Here is a 21,253-nt window from a genome sequence, read left to right on the forward strand (position 1 = left end):
TACTCCGTGACGCGTTTCTCCGATAACACGAATTTGGAATTGCACAACAAGCTTGCTGCACTTGTTCCTAAGGTGCCTGAGCTCTTCTACTAAATGATACTGATGAATCCGTGATGCGTTTGTTTATGAACCTAGGCCAAGTCGATGTCTCTGTAGATATCCTTGAACCTAGCGCTGCTGTATAGTTTTTTGCAGGCGTCGTACCAGGCAGGCTTGCTTGACGTGACCTTTAATACCAATAAGTTACCCAATGCAACACACACTCTGTAGGCAGACTCCTCGTCGGCTTTTATTAAGTCCTCGGCGACTTCATCAAGGAGTGCAAAGAAGGCAAGTGCCGCGGAGGGGCGTTTGAAAGCGACGTATTGTTGAATGAAAGAGCCGTGAGATCGTACAAGAAGGAAGACACGGACGTCAATGCACTGCTGTAGTGCTTGTGGGATGATGCCACCGAGGAAGAAGTGATGATCTTCACAACCACAGTGACCTTGTTGACCACCTCTTCGTAGTATTCGTTCAAGGAAACCTGGTTGTGGTCGTCAAGAGTGAAGAACAACTGAGCGAACAAAGTGCTGGTGGTGAGGTTACACAAGACTCGGGCGATCATCATCACCAATGGCAAGTCCTGCTCACCCACCTCGTCTAGACTCTGCAAGAGCATTTTGAGAATACCTTCAGCAGCCTCTGTAGATTGAATCAAATCGACTGTGGTGACTCTGGGAATACTCACCCTCAACAAGTCAAAGCCAATGAGCTTCTGAGACAGCTCCCACGAGGATAAGATCTTAGGCACGATGTCGGTGATTATGAAAAGTGCATTCTTGGACTTGAGATCATGAAGACCAGACTCGACACTTGCGACATCCAGCGAGGAGAAGGCTGTTGATTCAGGTTGGTCAGAGTTGAACTTCTTGAAGCCCTTGACCAACTGTTCTGGCTTGTAGTCCTTGAATGTGATTGGCGACTTTTCAGGAAGCAATTTGAAGTTTTGTGGAGCAGGTGGCGAAGCAGCCTGAGGAACGGCTGGAGCACCTTGGCTTTGCTCCAACAGGAAGCCTCCGGTATTTTGCTCAATGAAACGCACAACTTCATCCTTGTATGAAGCTGGCAACTCGTGATCAGCCAAAAACCTCTCGGCGGCAGTGTATGGGTTCTCATTGGCGTTGTAAGGCAACTTGAGCGGAGGCTTACCATCCTCGACATCAACGTCAAACAAATAATCCCACTCCTTGCCATTGTGGCTCTTTTTCCCGGAGCTTCCGCCTGCAGAGCCCACCACGTCCCGATCTTCACCCATTGACCGCCTGACCATTGGTGAGCTTCAATGACACCAGCAGGACTCTTGACCATTTTCGTTGCACCTTCTTCGTCGGCACCTTGCTCGAGAGCCTCGTAGCCAGGAATGTCAGTTCTCTTCAAATCGTCAATGGACTGCTCTGAAATTGTTGAATTCTGCACAAGCGAGGTGAACTCTTGGATACCATTGGCGGTGGCCTCACGCTCTGGAGAAGCCGTAAAAACATAAATCGACTTATCCGAGCCGCCCACGGCAATGTCGTCATTGGGAAGCGTGTCCACACACCACACAGAGATGCAAGGCAACGTAATTGCCTGAAGGGTCTTGCCATTGCGCCAGATTCTCACGGTACGGTCTTCAGCAGTGGAAACCAAGTCGCCATTGGAGAGTATGGCAATGTCGTAAATGAAGGAGTCATGACCGTGGAGGGTCTGCAAAACAGCACCGCTTTCGAGGTCCCATACCTTGAGTGTGCAATCGTTGGAGGCAGAAACGAACTGCTTTCCTCCAGGCAAGATCAAGAGCTTTCTCACCACGTCGTTGTGACCAGAATACTGAGCCACTTCCTTGCCAGCCTTCCACTTACGGATGGTGCGGTCAGCAGAACAAGTAAGGTAGATTTCTTCGGCGGCATCGACGATTTTGGCGTCCCACACCGAGGCAGAGTGGCCCTTGAGGTCGTATTTCACCGAAAACGAAGACAAGTCCCACACCTTGGCCGTGCAGTCCCAGGAGCCCGAGATCAAGGCGTCATCCTTGTAATTGAGCGAACACACGTTGCCCTGGTGGCCGACTAACTGGAACTTGCCAAAGTCGTCTCCAGGTTTGACGAATGAGCCGTGGAGTTCTGAAAGGTAGATGATCGCATCCTTTCCGCCGACTGCAGCAACATCACCAGTAAAAGCGCTATTGACAAATGTCACAGCATTGACGAAAGCGCCCGTGGGCGACAGAAAGCAGATCTCGTTGTTGGGGTTGGTGTCTAGAGTCAAGGAGAGATCCCAGACCCTGGCGGTTCCGTCTCTGGAACCCGAGACGATTTTTTCATCTGAAACAGCGGCAATTCCCCTCACGTCCAGCTCGTGGCCGGGAGCGTCAGTCTGAGCTTGTACATGTGGAGAAGATGGATTAGAGGTCAGATGGCAAATGGAGTATTGAAGCGAGCGTTGATATCATGAGCTGCAGGAGCCCCAGAGGTGGCTAGTGGTTTGATGGAAGGGTGGGTGATTTAAAAAGGGGCAACTTGGAAATGAGGTGTTCGAGGCGGGAATTTTAAATATTTTTTGAATTGATTGATTTTTGTTTGTGGATGGGTGATGGGGGTTGCTGAGTAGGCAAGTATGGCTGCGAAAGTGAAGGCAGATTGAGAACAATGAGGTGTAGCAAAGTCCATACAATATGGAGCGAGATCCTCAATTTGGTGTTGTAGATCAACCAGCTTTTCAAATCACCAGTATAGCTTTGATACCCAAAATCTGGAACAAATCTAAAAGATACGTGGTGGTTGTCCACTTTCACGATTGCCAGTAGACCCTCACAATTGCCGGATAGATCTTCCTTCAAGACAAACTAGATTCCTTCAGATCTACGGAACTCATGCCACACCAAATACGCCTCCAGAACAAAAACCATCGAACCATTTTCTTTTTCTCATGCATTGAGAAGGTAACTCCCTCGGCACGAATCAACCTTCCCTTGCATAGCCGTGCGGTGGCTGCAAATTCCAAGCAACCAACACCAGACCCTTCCACCGCAAGCCACCTGTGAAACTCAAAAATCCCCACTTTCCAAAAATCAAAAAGCCACAATTTCAACATACGCTTGATTTCGGCCCGGGGCCAGATCAGCCTGGAGGCTTCGCATGAGGTTTTCCAGAAATGGCTGCGAAATTCAGCCAACGCATGGAACTCTGCAGACATGCCAGAGGGCCATTGAAGCAGGACAAACCTTTTCTGACACATGTTTTGAAGATTGATAATGCAAAGTGCAAAATGGAAATGCAAAAAGCAAATTGCAGAAATGCAAAACGCAAAAATGCTACAAATTTATGGGTATTACCGCCACCTCCCTCATCCCCATTGATCCGGATCCGAACCGGCAAACACCCCCCACCATCCAAAATTCACCCGCTCCTCCAACATGCCCATACATTTCCCCTCAGATTATAACGGCCAAATTCTCCCGAAACCTTCTTCGTGCCCTTCTCCGCATTGCTTCCTGTTGGCCGTGGAAACTTGGCCGCGAACCTCTCACATGACATCAACACTAGGTGAACCGCCCCAACTTCTTTTTCTTCATCTCGTCTAGCTACACCATGTCGTTAACACACTTTGTCAGTGCCGACGGCCTGCACGTGCTCTTCCTGCCAACTGCCAACCAGTACTTGGTGGTCAATTCCGAAGGTTCCACGGTTTCTTCGTCTTCTCCAGATGTCGCTGCCAAGGGGAAGGGATCCACAGTTTCGGCGGTTTTGGGAACCATTCGCTTCAGAATCAACAAGTACCTTGTTTTGGTCGACAAGCACGAGGTCACGGGAACCGCCTTGGGCAAGAAAATCGCCAGGGTCGTTTCCCACAAGATCCTCCCATTGGGCAACGAGAGCCTCTCCAAGAAGGACGCCGAGGAGTCCAGCTACTTGGCGCTTTTGGAGCAGCACTTGAAGCTGGCCTCGTTGTTCTTTTCGCTCGACAACGCCTATGACTTGACCAATTCCTTGCAGAGACAGCTTGCCGACGGTGTCACCAAGCCCGATGCTCGTTTCTTCTGGAACCAGTACTTGTCGGAGGAATTGATCGCTGCCGGTGCCTCCGCCTTCGTTACTCCTACGATTTACGGCTACTTCAAGTCTCACACCACCGAGTTCAAGGGCCACCAGAAGTTGGACTTTGCTCTTTTGACTCGTCGTTCATGGTCCCGTGCTGGTACCCGGTACTTCCGTCGTGGTATCGACGAGGACGGAAACGTGGCCAACTTCAACGAGACCGAGCAGATCTTCTTGACCTCTGACAATCAGCTCTTTGCGTTCCTCCAGACCAGAGGCTCTGTGCCCGTGTACTGGTCCGAGATCAACGACTTGAAGTACAAGCCCAACTTGGCCATCTCGTCCAGACCTTCCCAGGACGCCACCGCCAAGCACTTTGAGCAGCAGGTCAAGCTCTACGGCGACAACTACTTGGTCAACTTGGTCAACCAGAGCGGCTACGAGAAGCCCGTTAAGGATGCTTACGAGGAGGCTGTTCAGACTTTGCCTGCTTCGCTTGCCCAAAAAGTCAAGTACATCTACTTTGACTTCCACCACGAGTGCAGCAAGATGCGCTGGGACAGAGTCAAGCTCTTGCTCGAGCACTTGACCCAATTGGGCTTCAACAACGACAACTTCTTTGCCTACGATCTCAACACCAACACCGTCAACAGCGTGCAGAACAAGGTCGTCAGAACCAACTGTATGGACTGTTTGGACAGAACCAACGTGGTGCAGTCCATGTTGGGTCGCTGGGTGTTGCAGAGACAGCTCGAGTTGAACAACTACTTGTCCTCGGCTGGACAGCCTTGGGAGCTTGTGGATCCCGACTTCAACTTGTTTTTCCAGAGCTTCTGGGCCGACAATGCCGACGCTGTGTCCAACGCCTACTCTGGTACCGGTGCGTTGAAGACCGACTACACCAGAACCGGAAAGAGAACCAAGATGGGTGCCTTGCAGGACTTGAACAACTCCATCACCAGATACTACCTCAATAACCTCAGAGACGGCCACAGACAGGACGCCTACGACTTGTTCTTGGGTAACTACAGGCCGTTCAGAGACTCCATCAACAGCCCCTTCGTCGACAAGAGATCGCCATACATCCAATTGCTTCCCTACATCATTGGAGCTTCTTTCTTTGTGCTTCTTTCGCTTTTGTTCTGGCCCACCGGCTCGCTTCTCAGCTGGAAGAACATCTTCATTGTCAGCGGATGCCTATACGTTTTCCTCAAGAACGCCTACTACCTCGTCAAGAACGGCTACCAGTTTGTCGACTGGCCCAAGTTGGTGCCATTGGACTTCTTGAAGAGAATTGAGGAGTACTCGCAGGATGGTAAGTTTGTTGGAGTCAAGTATGAGGAGCACGAGAACTACAAGACGTCGAAGAAGCAGATCTAGAGACACCTACGCTAGAACCCCCATACAGCTTCTTTTCTATATTGTTTTATTTTAATGGCAAAAGCTATCGATCCCCATTCTGTGTAACCCAGTGGGGTGTCCTGCTGCACGTGACCAACCTGATTTTTTCTCTATCGCGTTCAACAAAACCACCGATTCAAAAGTAACCCAGCTGCTATGTCCAACGCTCTAGAACAATCCTTGGACGATATAATCGGAGAGCAGCAAAAAGCTCGTAAGTCCGAGCGTGGACCCAGGAGGTCTGGGCCTCTGGATAGAAGAGGAAGAGGCCGTGGTCCCAGAAGACCAGTATGTGAAGATTAACGATTTGAAGATTCCCTGAAAAAGCAAGAACAAAACTAACAATTTTAGCCCGTCAGATTCAACAACGCCAATACAATCCCCGATCAGATCCTTAAAAGCGCAGATGGCAGACCGATGTTGAGGTTGAAGAATGTCCACCCTGACTTGAACGGCGAAGACCTCTCCAACTTGTTCTTCAGCATTGCCCCAGTTGATTTCATAAAATTCGACCCCAGAGACGAGGCTGTGGCCTACGTCTGCTTCCAGCTGAACTACGGCGACAACAATGCCAGAGCCGTTCAGAAGTTTGACGGCAGAAAAGCCATGGGCCAGACCTTGGTTGTCGAAAATGCCGTTTCTTTGGCTGACAGGATAGCACCACAGGCACACCCCAGAAGAAACGCCGGCAGGGAGCGTGAGGAGGCGCCAAGAGCAAGAGAAGCACACAGATCTAGAGCCAGGGAGAAGAAGCCCAGGCAGCCTAGAAAGCCCAGGCCAGCTGCTAAGACAGCCGAGGACTTGGATGCTGAATTGTCTGCTTACATGAGTACCGAGGCAAACGGCGGAAACGACAACGGCGCCTTCGCCGCCCAGGACAACGGCGAGTCCATGTTGTAGTAAGAAAAAAGTTGAAAATTGTAAAGAAGCAGACTGCCGCCCTCGCCGTCTAATGCGGTATATGTATGTGTATAAAATCTATCATATTCGGACCAGTTAATGAATGTATTATATATGTATTCTTAAGGAGTAGCTACAAGATTTATAGCATGTTAGCTGTAGGGTTACCTTGGAAGTATTGAAATCAATAGACAGAGCCATTAATGTTAGGTTCATCGTGCTACATTCAAAATTATTCTATGCATCATCTCTCTACTGCCAAAGATGTGTATAAATCTATTATATTAAATTAAAGGAAAAAAAATTAACCCATTCCCTGGGTGAGCTCGACCAATTGCACATAGAGGCCCTTGGACCACTTTCTCCAGCTCTTTCCGTAGTAGAGCGTGGGGATGATGCAAGCAATGGTGACAAAGTCTATTACGGCCAAAGCAATGTATGTGTTCTGGGTTCCAGCGGAGTTCAACCAGAGAGAGCATGTAAACGTGAAAATGCACGCCAAGGTGTTGTTAATGATGGAAACACCCACCATGCCCTGAATGACGATTTCTGGATAGCAGTCCATAAGATACGACATGGCAGTGTCACCAATGGAGCCCCAGCCAAAACCAATGAGTGCAAGACCTCCGTAAACAACCCAGCCTGGCCATTCTCTGTCTGCACCTACACCAAACATGATCAAACCAACAGGAGAGATGATCATGGTGATGAAAAGAAGGTAGAGTCTGTACTCGGGCTCGTAGAGACCGTTGTTGCGTTTTGCAAGCCAGAGAACGTGCTTATCGGAAATGACACCCGACATGATACAGCCAAATACGGCGCCAACTAATGTTGCAACGTTCATCACAGCCACACCGGTCTCGCTGAGGTTCCAAGGCTCATCGTAGAAAAAAGTGTCCTGGGTGGTTAGGAAAAACGACATGTAAGCGTCTTGCAAACCCCAGAGCAAACCAGAAAGCCACACGGCTGGTAAGGTGAAGACCTTGAAGTAGACGAGGAAACGCTCAATGTACTGCTTGACGCCGTAGCCCTCCATGTACTCTGAGGGCGTGATAAGAGCAATTTGTTTCCAGTACGAGTTGGGTTTTTCCTTTTCCAAAGCGGCCTCTTCGTCCACTTCCTTGACTGGTCTAGACCGTCTCCTGGTTCTTTCCACGAAAATCTCGTTTCCCGACGCAATGGCGGTGTTCAAGTCCTCCTTCTCCTTTTCGTCCTTGAAATCCCGTTCTGGATCGTCGATGATGGCCACAGCTTCCTCGGGAGAATCGTAAACGGGAAAGTACTTCAGTCTATCGAAAACGGTCTCTTCGCAGGTAAAACCAACCACCACAAGCGTGGCTCCGGTGATAATGGCACCCCACCAGCCGACCCAGCGGAAGGTCTGGCTTTCTGAAATCAAATGGGCAATCAATGGCCCGAGAAAAGAGCCCACCGAGGTTGCCATAATGTAGACGGTCAAAACCGAGCCTAGCTGGTGCTGAAAGAAAATGTCTGCCAACGACTGCTGGGCCTGGGCCTCGGCACAAGCTTCCGACATACCCACGAACGCCTGGGACCAGATTGTGTCTGCTGTTCTCTTGGAAAGTGCAAACCAGACCGAACCCAAAGTACCGGCCAAAAGACAGATCAAGTAGGTGATTCTTCTGCCGTAAAGCGAGGACGCCGGGGCAAAGAAAATACACGACCAGCCGATAAACAAGAAAAGCACACCGGCACCGGTGTTCATGGCGTCGTATGAGATTCCATAAAACTGGTTCAATGAGTCCTGAGCGGCACCAGCATCGTTGGAAATGGCTGCTGTGAGGCCTGTGATGTAACAAACAACCATGAAATGGTATGCTTTCCGAGGAGCCAGCCAGTTAAGGGGATCATTGACGGAGTCAGAAGGCTGGGGAAGCAAAATGACACCCTTCTTGTTTTTCTTCAATGGTCTGCCCGTGTGGTTGCTGGAGGAGTCATCTGACGATGAAAAGATATTAGTGGTTCCCGGGATGTATTCCTCCGAGAAGTAGTTGGTGTTCATGGGTTGCTCTATGCTGAGTTTCTATGCTGTTTTCTATCGATTGTGTGGCTAATGCTTATCAAATATGCTTTGGAGGTAAAGTGATTATCTGAGCTGGCGATGTCAAAGGAGCATTATAATTTTGTGGATCTGGCGGACAGAAATGAAAAGAAGTTGTTGTGACGGAGGAGTTTTAAAAAATTTCTCGCTTTTTGAGCAAAGATAGCCGCTGTGTCTGGTGGAGTAGATGAAAAATCCTCCACATCAGGTTCTCACGTCATCTCATCGCGAGTGGGGGCCACAGTGGGGTCATACGGCTCGAAAAAAATTGCATCTTGAATTCTTCATATTTTCTTGAATCTCCACCGCTACACGCTAAAAAACCTTATTTCTTTATCGTCTCGTGTGATGCCTGGATTTGCAGACAACGCTGTCATTATGCGCCAAGCGAGCGCCAAGCACCTCGTTGGTTGCACCCTTTATGAGCCTCGCACGACCACCATTTTTACTAACCTCACGATACTGATTCAAGACTCACCACCTTCTTCCTAGAGAACCTCACCCCACCATCCATCTAGAGGATCTCGCTGTAGAAAAAAAGGGTCCCTTTCCCCCGCCGCGCCGCATACTAGTCTTCTAATTTCTTCTCATGTCCGCCCAAGACGACCTATACCTGCTTGAGGAGTTGATCCAGATGAAGGGCCACATATCCCAACTCCAGGCCACATTGAACCAGGTGCTTCTGCGGGCGCCGCTGGTGGCAAAATACAAGGAATTGTGTGGCGTGATGGAACTGCCGGCCTCGCTTCCGCCTGTGCTAGCCTCGGCTCCACAAATGGTGGACAAGCTCAAACAGACGGTGAATACGCCCCAGATCAAGGTGGCTGTCCGCATCAAGGAGCTTTGCGATAAGGGCTACTTGCCGTTTCTCCTAACGTTGGCGAAATGCAACTTCAAGCTGACGAAGCTCGACCGCCATGTGGGCTACATAATGCACTATAAACCGCCCAAGGACCAGGAGCTGTTGAAGGAGGAGGAAAACGGGCATCTCGTCGGCAAGGATATCGAAATGTACCCTCCTAGTTTGCCTCCCATTGAAGACAATTCGTTGCTCAAGTTGGTGCTTACAGACAAGAGCTTGAGACAGCCTCCGGACTTCTTGGAGCTGCAGTTCCACGAGGGACATCACGACTTCAACAACAACCACAACCGAAAATTGGCCATCAAGGGTAAAGCCTTGTTGGACTACCTCCTTTTGGAGATTCTCGACGACAAGTTTATCCACAAGGCCCACGAAGACGATGTGGTGTATGTCAAGAACAGGCTCACATCGACCATGATCTTGGCCAAGTTTGCATACCTCTACAACCTCACCGACGAGCTTCAACACGCTGTTTCCGACGAGCTTGCTTTTGAAGATAAGCTTGTGGTTTTTAAAAATGTCTTTCTTGCGTACATCCAGGCTTTGACGATGCTGAAGTATAGCACGGCTGAAATCAAGCGGTGGCTCGAGGCGCTTTACGAGCCCATGTTGGCTAAGTTGCTGCGGGAGTATAGCGACGGCGAGATCTTGAAAAACGTCTATGCCGTGGCGCTCTCTGAATTCCACTTTCTCATGACTCGTGTGAACAACTACTTTGAGCAGCCCACCAAGAAGATCCGCTACGACTTCAATGTGGTAGAACTGGAGCCGTTTGTTGTTACTCTCAATATTGCCGGAGAGGACTACAGCACGGGCACGGACAACACCGAGGTTGGAGCTCGTCAAAAGGCAGCCTATGAATTGTTCCAAAGTAAGACATTGCGTTTCAAGCTCATGAGGTACCTTTTTGACAACTACAAGAAACCAGAACCTACCAAGCCCGAGCTTCCAAAGGCAGAGGCTCCTAAACCAGCCGAACCATCGCTAGCCAAGATGATTGACGATGACGACGACTATGATCCTGAAGCATTGAGCCTGACCAAAGACGATACTCCAGCCTCTTCTCAAACACCTACATCTTCACAAAAGCCAGATGTGCCTTCAAAACCTGAGGCTCCACCAGCCAGAAAACCTTTGCCATACGGTGCTTTACCTCCAATTCCTACAATGAAAAGGAGAGCGGCCAACAGGTAGTTCTTTAGGTGGTGCAGCCAAGACTGATTGATCTACATTTGGGTGCAAAACGGGCGAGCAGTCAGTTTTGTGGAGAAATGGTCTGTCGGAGTTCAAAGTGAGGTCGGCCCGAAATAATGCCGATGCTGGCGATCCACCGACCTCGGAAAAATTCCAAAAGGAACGTTGATCCGTGGAACTGACTTTACACGACCCTTGTTGCAGAGTCTTTCTTGGTCCCGGCGAGAGTCGGGCACATGGGCATTTTACTGTGTAGAGGGAAAAGAAACGCTCCGTTCCTCAAGTGTGCAAGCCAATGAAAACGCTTCATTCACACCGCGAATTTTTTTTTTTTTTTCCACTCCTCGATATATCTAAGCTCGACGCTTCCGTACCGCAGATTTCGAAAGCTCTTTTTCCTCAGAAGCAAACTTTCTTTTCTTCCACTTTTATCATAAAAAATGGCTACCAAGACTGAGTACAAGCTCCCAAACTACACCGTTGGTGACTATGCATCTTTTGCCCTTGCCGGTGCTATGGGCTGTGGTCTTACCCACGGTGCCATGACTCCAATTGATGTCGTCAAGACCAGAATCCAATTGGAGCCAACCGTCTACAACAAGGGTATGATCTCTTCTTTCAGACAGGTTATCTCCAAGGAGGGTGCCGGCGCTCTTTTGACCGGTTTGGGCCCTACCGTCTTGGGTTACTCTTTGCAGGGTGCTTTCAAGTTCGGTGGTTACGAGTTGTTCAAGAAGACCATGATTGAGCAGTTGGGTTACGACACCGCCTCCAAGTACAAGAACACCGTCTTCATGGGTTCTGCTGCTTTGGCCGAGTTCTTCGCTGACATTGCCTTGTGTCCATTGGAGGCTACCAGAATCAGATTGGTGTCTCAGCCAACTTTCGCCAACGGTTTGGTTGGTGGTTTCAGCAGAATCTTGAAGGAGGAGGGTCTCGGATCTTTCTACAACGGTTTCACCCCAATCTTGTTCAAGCAGATTCCTTACAACATTGCCAAGTTCTTGGTTTTCGAGAGAGCCGCCGAGGCCATCTTCGGTGCCGTCGGCAAGCCAAGATCTGAGTTGTCCAACGGTGCTTTGACCTCCATCAACTTGTCTGCTGGTATCATCGCCGGTTGCGCTGCCGCCATTGTTTCTCAGCCAGCTGACACCTTGTTGTCCAAGGTCAACAAGACCAAGAAGGCTCCAGGCCAGTCCACCGTCGGCTTGTTGGCCCAGTTGGCCGGCCAGTTGGGTGTCCGTGGTTCTTTCGCCGGTTTGCCAACCAGATTGGTCATGGTCGGTACCTTGACCTCCTTGCAGTTCACCATCTACGGCTCTTTGAAGGCTGCTTTGAACTGTCCAAAGGGTGTCGAGTTGTAAGTATGTGTTCATAATAGAGACCTAAGTTATTCACTCGCACGTTGATGTAGACAGCTAGTTTTTTTGATACGGACTTTAGTGAAGAGATCAAGGTGACTCTTGGAAAACTGTGGCTGGTGTACGGATGTAGTGTGGAGATCGGCTTCACTTAGATCCGAAAAATCCATTTGCGGTAAATTTCACCTACAAGCTAAAAGCCTTGTAATTAAGGCCATTTTCAGCTCGAAATGCTTAACGATGTTTGTGAATTCCCTGATCTGCGGAGACTCGTAAACTTTTGTCTCAAATTTACAAAGATTATCAGATCGTGGAAATAGTCCAAATCAGGCATTCGCAAAACATGTCAAAGTCAGAACAATGGCGAGATCAGACCCGAGCACAATCCATAATTTTAGCGCCATATGGAGCATATTGCGTTGAAACATTGCTCAGACGTGGAATGGCCAATTTCACCTAAACCCTTATTTTCGTTTTGCTTTTCTGGTTCCTGAGGCTTTGTAGTCGTCTAAGCACAGTCACGTGGAAGAGGCACTGCAGCCATCTTCTGTGACCGTCTTGTCTGCAGGACTCACGACATATCACAGTAAGTTGCTGAGCTCCGTGACCGGACGTGCTCCAGGCAGTGAAAGGCATGCAGAGGAAATTTTGCATTTGTGTATGGGCCCACAGCCCTAGCCAGCTTGGCCAAACTGCAGATAAGTCAAAGTCCCGAAGGATTCCGGAGCCCATAAGGGTGGAACTCCGCTTCGAGGCTTGTCTAAACTTTAGCCAAAAAGTGTTATTAACAAACCGGAAGGGGCAAGTCGCCCCTCAAATTGAAGCCAGCGAAGGCTTTCGATTGACAGCGACACGTCTGAGAAAGCAAATTGCCTAATTAGGCAAGGTTATTACCATCACACACGTCTAGCACGTCACTACGCAGGATGTCGCTACCAAAAATAGCGGCGCAGGCCTAAAAGTCACTCACCCAACCTCTCTCGGTGCCTGGCGTCCTGCAGACACGCCTCTCTTGCAGCACCCACAGGGTCTCTATCGGCACAATATATAAAGACCCACTTTTTCGTGCTGGTTGTCTTACCGCATCGGTTTTTCCTGATTTCAAAATGCAGCTCCTCCTTGCATACTTATTTGTCCTTCTCTCGGCTGTTTCGGCTCTCCCCATCAACAAGCGCTTGTATAAGCCATCCTCCCCAGTTTTTTCCGTCATTGCCCATCATGAAGGTGCTGTTTTCCAATACCACTTGTTGAAGTGGGACGGCCAGGACCTTGTGCTTAACACTGACGAGGCAGCCTTTTTCGGCAGAATCAAGGCCAACAATGACTACATTTTGAACTTGCCTGGTTCCAACAAGTCCGCTAATGCTACCCAGATAGAGCCCCAGACTACCAATGTCTACATCAACCCTGAAACTTACCAGCTTTCCACCACTGAGTCCCCGGTTAACGCTACCAGCGGATTCGGTATCAGCCACCAGAAGTTGACTTATCAAAACTCCACTGAGTTCTTGGCTTGTCCAGCCAACGGCTTTAGAGGCGAGTACTATGTCTACTGGGGCAACGACAACAAGACCGAGTGTCCAAGCCAGGACAGAGGCTACCCTATTGAGCTCATTGTGCAGAGCGATGACGCCATCAACTACAACCCGGAGACCAACAAGTTGGGTAACTCGCTGTTGCCTCTTATTCCAAACAAGAAGAAGAGATTTGTCTTTTTCTAAGCTGGAGAGGATACCAAAAATAAAGCAGAGTTGATTCTCGGCTACAGCAGGCACGCTGCCTTTGATGGAGGCAGAAGCCCGCACGCATTTACTTTCTTCACCGCTACTTCATTTTCTTACGACTACCTAATTCGCACGATTCGTATATAAAAATTGATACATTTCTAGACTGCTTCTGTAAGTTCGTTCCATGGCGCCACCATCTGGTCTCTACCTGAAGACAGGTAGGTTGGTAGCTTTTCACTCTTTTCAAAAGCGAAGATTCTCCTTGTCTTTGCTCGTGCAATTTCGTCCAACCTCGTCAGGTCCTGCGGCAACAAGAGTATCCTGCTCTCCAATTCGATAAGCTGATCGGGAAGAGTAGGAAGAAACGAAACACCAATCTGGAGCTTGAGAGAGAAATGCAGACTCACAAGCTCATCGAAGTACGATTGGGCATCAGTAGCCAAGGAGTACGGCATAAGCAGGGAAGGAAACTTGAAGCGGTACTCCTTATCGGTGATGTATTCCTCGGGCCGAACCTTATCCCAGGAGTGGGTTCTCTTCACCTCTTCAAATTCATCCAAACGCACAGCCATCTGGGTTTCCTGTTCAAGCAATGGGGTGATGGAGGTGCAATCTTCTTTGTAGACGGCATTCTTGACAAACACCTGCCTTAGGCTGACTCCGTTGATCAGAATTCGCAACAGCGGCGTGGTTGTCTTTCGTTTCCACCATGAGGCTTCACGACATAGCTTCATAAGAACAGCATTGGATAATGGCGTATAAAGATAGAGATCCACGAAATCGCCTAGCCTCTCGTTCTGGTAAAAAACGTTATTCGTGTTGCCAAAGTTCTGGTCTGGGTATCGTCTCTTATAGGCAAATTCTAGCCGGAATGGAACCTTCACAGCTAGAAACTTCTCTTCGCTTCTGCCTTCTTGAATGAAAAAGCGCCGGGAAAAAATCTCCAGCTGTCGAAGCGGATGAGGCTCAATTTCTGTCGTGGTGACGAAATCCGTATATAACCGAAGTCCCTGAAGCGATGGCTTGATCTCGAGTGTCTTGATGGCCCTGAGTTCTAGACCCTCCAGTGTGGTACACTCAGCCTTGACAAAATAGCTGAATTGTGAAAGTGATCCGTCTGGAAGAAGGACATGCTGGCTGGGGACAAGCAGCCTGTTTTCTGGAAAAACAAACGTAATGTCGTACTTGAGGGTTCCGCTTTCAAAAATGACCGGTTCGCCCTCGAGCACATCGTATGTGGTTCTCGTGATTTCTTGTTCCGTGGTTTTCTTGCTTTGTGCACATACTAGTCTGGAAGTGCCATATAGGATCAAATGGAAACGTTCAAGTATGACTTCTCTGTGAATGACGAGGTTGACTCTCACCTGCAATGGCATACTGGTGCAGTGTGGTCCAGAGGTTTCTGGAAAACTGACTAGGATATCGCAAGGTGGGGACATATTGGGAAGACTGTGGTGGATGGGATTTGGTCAGATGGCATGGTGACGGGGTATTTATAAGCTTGTGGGCGAGTCATTTCTGGGGTTATCAAAGGGGAAGGTGGTATTGAGTTTATGTGCTGACAGGTTTGGTTTTAAGAGGAAGGTGGAAGGAAGAGCCAAATGAAGAAACCATAAGTCAAATGAGATTTAAACAGGGAGCTCTGGAAAGATGAAAAGCTCTTTGAATGAGAATGGGATGTCAATTTTTTGAGTGTCTTTCAGAAACACCTTGGTTGCATACGCATGATAACAGACCCTACATAACCGAGCGAAAGCGACACGCAAGGAGATATTCATGATTAGGGAGTTACGTGCGTGGCTTCAAAAAAACAGACATTTTATCCTGTCTTCTCGATAATTTCAAGCTGGGACGTTGAAAAAGGCGGTTTGGTAGAAATCAAGGTTTTCGATAAATGCTTGGGTCTGCTTTAACAGTGTTGTGAGTACGATCTAAACTTTCGAGCTGTTTCTAGATAGCTTGAAAAACATCATCTTCTTGATAGACTGAAATAATAATTTATTGGGCATCTTGATAGTCCACCGTCTAAAGAGCTTGGTAACGCAGTAGACATGATAGGTCCCATTGCACCAGACCCACACTATCTTGTAGCACATAAAAGAACTAAACAGCTTTGTTATTGAGTTTTTTGTTAATTTCACTCAATCAACTATCTGTCTGGGAGCATATTACATATCCACACCACATCAGCTACTCAGTCTCAAGAAGTGCGATATCCCCACAGACCCTACGCACAATTTTCAAAATTTAAACGAAACGCCCAAAACACTTTCAAATCAAATTTTCAACACAACATCTTATAGGTCAATTTCCTTCTTTTTATCACTGCTTCACCTCCCTACTTGGGGCCCTATCGATCTGGACTGCATGCAGCACTCTGCTCAAAAATTCTCTGATGAGCATCTCCATCTTCTTCAACTCTTCTCAATGGCACCTTCCCACAAGTCAGACGAAAGAGTGTACGACTCCGAAAGTGGGAGTGACTATGAGGATGTGGCCTTTGAGGCTCCCAAGGGATTCAAAAAAGTGCCCCTCAAAGCGCCAGACTCGCTAGGCGACAAGGAAATCTGGCTTCTCAAGACGCCCAAAGGCTTCCCTCTTGATAAATTGAAGACGTTGCCTGTTTCCTTCACGTCCAGAAAAGTCAAGAATGACGGCGTGAAGCCCGTGATGGTGGACAAGACAAAGTACCAGGTGAACGAGGAGCATTTTTCATCAGACAATGCCAAATACGCTATCGTCAACAAGGAGTTGAGAGGCAAGCATATCGACAGATACTACACGATAAGAGAGGTTGTTGACATTCCCAAGATCGATTTTGAGGCCGTCACTGTGCCACGTGTGGATGTGGAGAAAGCTGAGGGTTTGAAGATGAGGCACTTTGCTACGGGTTACGGAGCCAAGGACTTCGAGGAGGCCCAGCCTATCGCCGAGCTGAGGCTAGATGAAGATGGCCGTGTGATCAAGAAGGCTAGGGTCGAGGAGAATAAGGAGGAGGACAAGAAGGAGGACAAGAAGGACAAGAAGGAAAAGAAGGAGAAGAAAGACAAGAAGGAGAAGAAGGAAAAGAAGGACAAGAAAGAGAAGAAGAAGAAGGCTCAGGAATAGGCACTGCCGGCCACTGCATTTGCATTGTACAATAATACACAATAGAAGAGACTGAATGTAGGTCAATTGGGGTGGATGGCGTTGAGTGATCCACGAATGAGTAATTAGTGCAATATTTAATTCATATGTGAATCAGACGATTACTCAATTCTCAAGGTTTGTTAGGAATGAGTGGTACTGATATCGCACTAGGTCAAGTCAGGACCAGTGCCAGACAACCTCTGACAGCTTTTGACACATAAATGTTACATCACATATTTAAGCTTTTAAAAGATAATCTGATTAATCTAATTAGTGAAACAGGTTTAATTTTTGGGAATACTCTCCCCAGGCTCAATGTATCCCAGCTTCCCCAGATCAGGCGCGCAGATGAGCATCAAATCATATACTACCTCATTCTAGATTACTAAAACACCAGCATTTCTCCTCAAAAATGGGTGGCTCAGCATCAAAACCTGCTAGGAAGCTCACCAAAAACATCGTCAATACAGACAAGATCACGCGGAGCTCCAGGGCCCATCTTCCCCCTCAGGCACTCAAGGAGCAATTCGAGAAGTCAGCAGCAGCCCAAGCTGAGGCCCAAGAGGCGCCTAAAACGAATGACAAACAACAAAGTGAAAAATCGCAAAATGAAGAACCACAAAACAAGAATCAACAGGTTGCGCCTCAGCAACACAGATTCCAGAGTCCTGCTGGCAATAATCCCCCTGGAAAGGATGGAATGGACCCCACGGCTGACCAAGCCTTTATAGACTCCATCAGCAAGCTAGGGCGCCAGATCAAGAGTGAAGACGTCAAACAGCCCAATCAGCAGCTCGATGTCAGGGCGTTGAAGCAGCTTCTCAACAGAAAGGCACTCTACGAGAAGGGCCAGAAGGAAGTCAAGGACCAGCTTGACTCGCTGCTGAGCCACAAACGCACAATGATCCACCCAAAGACGCTTCTGGCGATTTTGAATGCATACCACGACGAAGGCGTGACCAACGAGACGGTGCTTAAAGACTACGAGTTGAGCGCTGACTTTTTCCAGAACCTCAATCGGTTCAAGGTCGCTCAGAATATCGTTCCGCTCCAGGAGGATACCAAGGAGGACGAAGTGGGGCCCAGAACGGAAAAGGACCGTGTGCGTGTGCACGAGACCGACGAGGAGCATGGCATTGATGGAGATGTTGGAAAGGAGCGTTTGAAGGAGTTGCGGAAGCGTCTCGAGTGATTGTACATAGGACGGGGTGGCCTGGAGGCGTTGAGCTTTGGGGACCTCCATATCGACGGATCCGTTTGATACACGTATTTATTGAGTGGGTGTAGGGCGGTTCTTTTAATTGAAGAGGTATCGGATTCTGATAATGTGTGCATCCTCCGGGAAAGAACCCAAAAACTACAAACCTTTGTTTAAGTCATTTTCTAGTTTCCGCTTGTTTTGCACCTCCTTAGTCCTAGCTGCCGTGACAGGTGAAACACAATCCTCTCGTCCCTTGTTTTACCAAGATCACTATTTTCAGACGCAACGATATTCACTTGAGTGCTTTGCTGGAGCTTCTCGAGTGTGTTCTGAATTTTCAGTCCTAGAGTGCCTCCAGTGGTCTTGAAGGGGTGATACTTCAAGTCTGTGCTTTGAAGTGCATTTGTGGAACAGTAGGTCCCCAAATTGCCTACTTCACCAGGCATGGTTTTGATTTTGCATAATCCAATCGCTGTATCTTCAAGGGACAAATTAGGCGTCAGTGAAGACTCATTATGCATTTGGCTTTGAGAGCCTGCTGGAGAAGATACCTTTAAAGCCTGATCAGCTTCACCTCCTTTCCCTTGGTCCTCCTGATTCTGTGACCCCACAAAGGAGCCAAAAGACTCAACATTCTCCTCAAACTCTATACTTGAGCAGTCTGAATCATTCCCAAAAGTGTCCGGATAATCATACGGAAGCTGGTTCTCCATCTGCTGTTTGAGACACTTGTACTTCGGCAACTTGTATTCTAGAGGGTCCACATAACGACGGAAGACTCTCGGCTTGGGTTTTTCCTTTTTGGCGGCCTTGTAAAAAGACGGTATTCCTTCTTCACAAAGCACCTTTTTGGAAAGAAGCATGGGCGTTTCTTTCTTGAAAAGGTAAGCAGCCACTCGCCTGAATCGTCTCTTGATACGAGTTCTAAAGTGGTGCTCTTCCACAAGTGCCTTCAATTGTAGATCGTCAATGCCTTTAAAATCTAGGAGCTCCTGGACGTCCATGGGTGACTTTTCCTGAATCAACGGCTCGGTTTCGAAATTGTAAGCAGAAATTGGAACTTCCTCTCCTATTGGTCTTTCAGGAAGTGGGCAGAAACGAGGATATCGGGTGCTATGGAAGCTTTGGTGGATACGAGTAAGCATAGACATGATAGAGGTGGAGTAGTAGGTAGTTGTCTCGCAAAAGTACAAACAGCGTTGGTGAGAAGAAATATTGTGGCAGGGTACCGAAGCTATAAATGTATATAAAAGATTCGATGAAAGGGGTATAGGAATTTTTTGAGAGGAATTTCAAATGTGATTCGATGCAACCAGAAACTTATCAATGAAGAGTTTCTGGGGTGAGGTATCGATGGGGGTATTCTAAGGAACTCATGTTCGTTGACCAGCAAGCCCGGTCTAAAATATCAACGTTAATGAACGTCATCTCCGTTGCTTCTTCTCTACTACTTCTTCTTCTTGGCTTCTTTACCAATTACATTGACTGCTTAATTGAGCTTAGCCAACCAGATCATCCATAACTGCCACACCATAGGAGGCCGTTACCCGCCCGAACAAAATACGTGATGAAGGCACTCCAAAGAGTGAAGAAGCATGAAACTGAATAAACTGTCTTTTGGAATTCGGAAGTACTTCTTCGATTGACCAGCCCTCAACCTGACTCTTTCGCAGCCACTGTACCCCAGACTCCTCCACAACCCCACGAAAAGGCACGTCAAAACCCACCGAGAAAACCCAAAATTTCAACAAACCAAACATTTCAACAAATTTGTTCCTCCCCTCGTCCATTGACCCCGGACCTCCCATAATCGTCCTTTTTCATGTGCACCTCCGGGTCCGAAACCGGGTACCCCAGATTCCGCGATTATCACCAACCTTCAACTAACCACTCTTTGTTGAATTCCAACCCCTAGAGAATGTCGGTCAGAAACACTCTCGCTAAATACACCCCGTGCGACATTTCCGACGCATTGGCCAATTACGGCTTGAAAAACGGCGGTTTCATCCCCAATCTCGTCCAGAGAAGCCCTATTGGAAACACCCCAAACTCAGATGCCTCTTCTGCGGTGGGACTAGCGTATACTGTGCTCTACGCTCCTAAACTGGATCCTCGTCCAGCGGTGAAACAGAGCTACATTGACGAAATCCCCAAAAACAGCATGCTTGTGATGGCTGTCACCGAGGAACTTCAGCAGACCGTGGCTCCTTATGTCAAGGTAAACAACGCGTTGTACGGCGGCTTGATGCTGACGAGAGCCAACTACAGGGAGGCCGCCGGGTCGGTCATTCTCGGCCGGATCCGGGACTTGGCTGAGCACAACGACCTCAACTACCCGGTGTGGAGTTACGGAGTAGGCACTACTGCTGGCCAGCCTGTGGTGAAGGTTGTGGGCATCAACGTGCCTGTTTCGGTAAAAGTGGCTAGTGTTGATGGCGAAGAGACGATTCGTGTTTTGCCCAACGACATTGTGGTGGCTGACCAGAACGGGGTGGTGAGAATCCCTATTGGTCACACGGAGGGTCCTGAAGCGGACATTGACCTCGATAAGGTGTTGGATTACATTCCCAAGCGTGTGAATGCTGACACGCATGTGAGTGAGGACATCAAGGCCGGTAAGCCTGCTGCCGAGAGCCAGAAGTTCTGGCGTGGAAAGATCTAGTTTCAATAGAAGGGACGTTAGTGGGTTGTTGTAGGGTGGTGGGGGAAATAGTTGACCTGCCTTTGAAATTGAGATGCCTTTGAAGTGATGTTCATATTTTGAAGTGAATTTGAAGTAGTGTTCTGGTATTGAAAGGCTTCAAAAGCTGTGTTTCAATGGCCGGCCACTTGGCAATTGTGTACTTATAAGTTACAATTAAACCACAGCGTGTCCAACAAATCTAACAGGTAATTAAAAGGAAGCCCAAAGAGATATTAATATTAATATTTTTCTGAAATTTTGAGCCCATCCTTCGAAATGTTGTAATTCTGGAGGATTCTCTGTTTTCAAAGGATGTTGTCGATGACACGGGACATGGATTATATCTTCAATCGTTATCATACTCGTTCTTTATAGCCTATCAAATCACTTTCATGGCTGTTTTTCATCGAAAGAGCCACTTGAAATTGAAGCAAATCAGATTCCCTCATTCACAATAGCCACATCAGAAGCTCGTTTCAAACTCCACGACTTTCATTTTCTTCCCAAATTCATATATTTCATTTTCATCAAAAGGTCTCAAAATATTCTCCCCAGTGTCTCATTGCCACCCTCTGACTCACCTCAATGTCTCGTTTCAGAATCGCAGTACCTTCAATTGCCACCGAACCATCACCAAAACCAAAAACTATATAAAAAGCCAAAATCCCATCTTTT

The 21,253-nt window shown here is 48.1% G+C and overlaps 12 protein-coding genes across 12 annotated transcripts; 8 read left to right on the plus strand and 4 right to left on the minus strand. All coding sequences in view use genetic code 12, as the record gives it.

Annotated features, from left to right (window-relative positions):
• Window positions 1-131: 131 nt before the first annotated feature.
• On the minus strand, window positions 132-2,937 carry DOA1 (Doa1p; the record flags this gene model as incomplete). Its single annotated transcript, XM_025482955.1, has 4 exons — window positions 132-264; window positions 309-1,243; window positions 1,294-2,397; window positions 2,935-2,937. 4 exons carry the CDS (start codon window positions 2,935-2,937, stop codon window positions 132-134), a joined length of 2,175 nt encoding a protein of 724 aa, XP_025337898.1.
• A 674-nt stretch (window positions 2,938-3,611) lies between these two features.
• Window positions 3,612-5,438, plus strand: SAC1 (phosphatidylinositol-3-phosphatase; the record flags this gene model as incomplete). Its single annotated transcript, XM_025482956.1, has 1 exon — window positions 3,612-5,438. The coding sequence occupies one exon, from the start codon at window positions 3,612-3,614 to the stop codon at window positions 5,436-5,438; it is 1,827 nt and encodes a 608-aa protein (XP_025337899.1).
• A 177-nt stretch (window positions 5,439-5,615) lies between these two features.
• Window positions 5,616-6,359, plus strand: CXQ87_004518 (uncharacterized protein; the record flags this gene model as incomplete). Its single annotated transcript, XM_025482957.1, has 2 exons — window positions 5,616-5,747; window positions 5,811-6,359. 2 exons carry the CDS (start codon window positions 5,616-5,618, stop codon window positions 6,357-6,359), a joined length of 681 nt encoding a protein of 226 aa, XP_025337900.1.
• Window positions 6,360-6,663: 304 nt separating this feature from the next.
• Window positions 6,664-8,382, minus strand: CXQ87_004519 (uncharacterized protein; the record flags this gene model as incomplete). The annotated part of the gene is made up of 1 exon (XM_025482958.1): window positions 6,664-8,382. The coding sequence occupies one exon, from the start codon at window positions 8,380-8,382 to the stop codon at window positions 6,664-6,666; it is 1,719 nt and encodes a 572-aa protein (XP_025337901.1).
• A 628-nt stretch (window positions 8,383-9,010) lies between these two features.
• Window positions 9,011-10,477, plus strand: CDL1 (Cdl1p; the record flags this gene model as incomplete). The annotated part of the gene is made up of 1 exon (XM_025482959.1): window positions 9,011-10,477. One exon carries the CDS (start codon window positions 9,011-9,013, stop codon window positions 10,475-10,477), a length of 1,467 nt encoding a protein of 488 aa, XP_025337902.1.
• A 440-nt stretch (window positions 10,478-10,917) lies between these two features.
• MIR1 (Mir1p) lies at window positions 10,918-11,841 on the plus strand (the record flags this gene model as incomplete). Its single annotated transcript, XM_025482960.1, has 1 exon — window positions 10,918-11,841. The coding sequence occupies one exon, from the start codon at window positions 10,918-10,920 to the stop codon at window positions 11,839-11,841; it is 924 nt and encodes a 307-aa protein (XP_025337903.1).
• A 1,103-nt stretch (window positions 11,842-12,944) lies between these two features.
• On the plus strand, window positions 12,945-13,559 carry CXQ87_004522 (uncharacterized protein; the record flags this gene model as incomplete). Its single annotated transcript, XM_025482961.1, has 1 exon — window positions 12,945-13,559. The coding sequence occupies one exon, from the start codon at window positions 12,945-12,947 to the stop codon at window positions 13,557-13,559; it is 615 nt and encodes a 204-aa protein (XP_025337904.1).
• A 164-nt stretch (window positions 13,560-13,723) lies between these two features.
• CXQ87_004523 (uncharacterized protein) lies at window positions 13,724-14,941 on the minus strand (the record flags this gene model as incomplete). Its single annotated transcript, XM_025482962.1, has 1 exon — window positions 13,724-14,941. One exon carries the CDS (start codon window positions 14,939-14,941, stop codon window positions 13,724-13,726), a length of 1,218 nt encoding a protein of 405 aa, XP_025337905.1.
• A 1,051-nt stretch (window positions 14,942-15,992) lies between these two features.
• RPA34 (DNA-directed RNA polymerase I subunit) lies at window positions 15,993-16,673 on the plus strand (the record flags this gene model as incomplete). The annotated part of the gene is made up of 1 exon (XM_025482963.1): window positions 15,993-16,673. The coding sequence occupies one exon, from the start codon at window positions 15,993-15,995 to the stop codon at window positions 16,671-16,673; it is 681 nt and encodes a 226-aa protein (XP_025337906.1).
• A 433-nt stretch (window positions 16,674-17,106) lies between these two features.
• CXQ87_004525 (uncharacterized protein) lies at window positions 17,107-17,886 on the plus strand (the record flags this gene model as incomplete). Its single annotated transcript, XM_025482964.1, has 1 exon — window positions 17,107-17,886. One exon carries the CDS (start codon window positions 17,107-17,109, stop codon window positions 17,884-17,886), a length of 780 nt encoding a protein of 259 aa, XP_025337907.1.
• Window positions 17,887-18,077: 191 nt separating this feature from the next.
• CXQ87_004526 (uncharacterized protein) lies at window positions 18,078-19,046 on the minus strand (the record flags this gene model as incomplete). Its single annotated transcript, XM_025482965.1, has 1 exon — window positions 18,078-19,046. The coding sequence occupies one exon, from the start codon at window positions 19,044-19,046 to the stop codon at window positions 18,078-18,080; it is 969 nt and encodes a 322-aa protein (XP_025337908.1).
• A 767-nt stretch (window positions 19,047-19,813) lies between these two features.
• On the plus strand, window positions 19,814-20,557 carry CXQ87_004527 (bifunctional 4-hydroxy-4-methyl-2-oxoglutarate aldolase/oxaloacetate decarboxylase; the record flags this gene model as incomplete). Its single annotated transcript, XM_025482966.1, has 1 exon — window positions 19,814-20,557. The coding sequence occupies one exon, from the start codon at window positions 19,814-19,816 to the stop codon at window positions 20,555-20,557; it is 744 nt and encodes a 247-aa protein (XP_025337909.1).
• Between the last annotated feature and the right edge of the window lie 696 nt (window positions 20,558-21,253).

Source organism: Candidozyma duobushaemuli, assembly GCF_002926085.2.
Source record: "Candidozyma duobushaemuli strain B09383 chromosome Unknown E_B09383, whole genome shotgun sequence".
NCBI lineage: Eukaryota > Fungi > Ascomycota > Pichiomycetes > Serinales > Metschnikowiaceae > Candidozyma > Candidozyma duobushaemuli.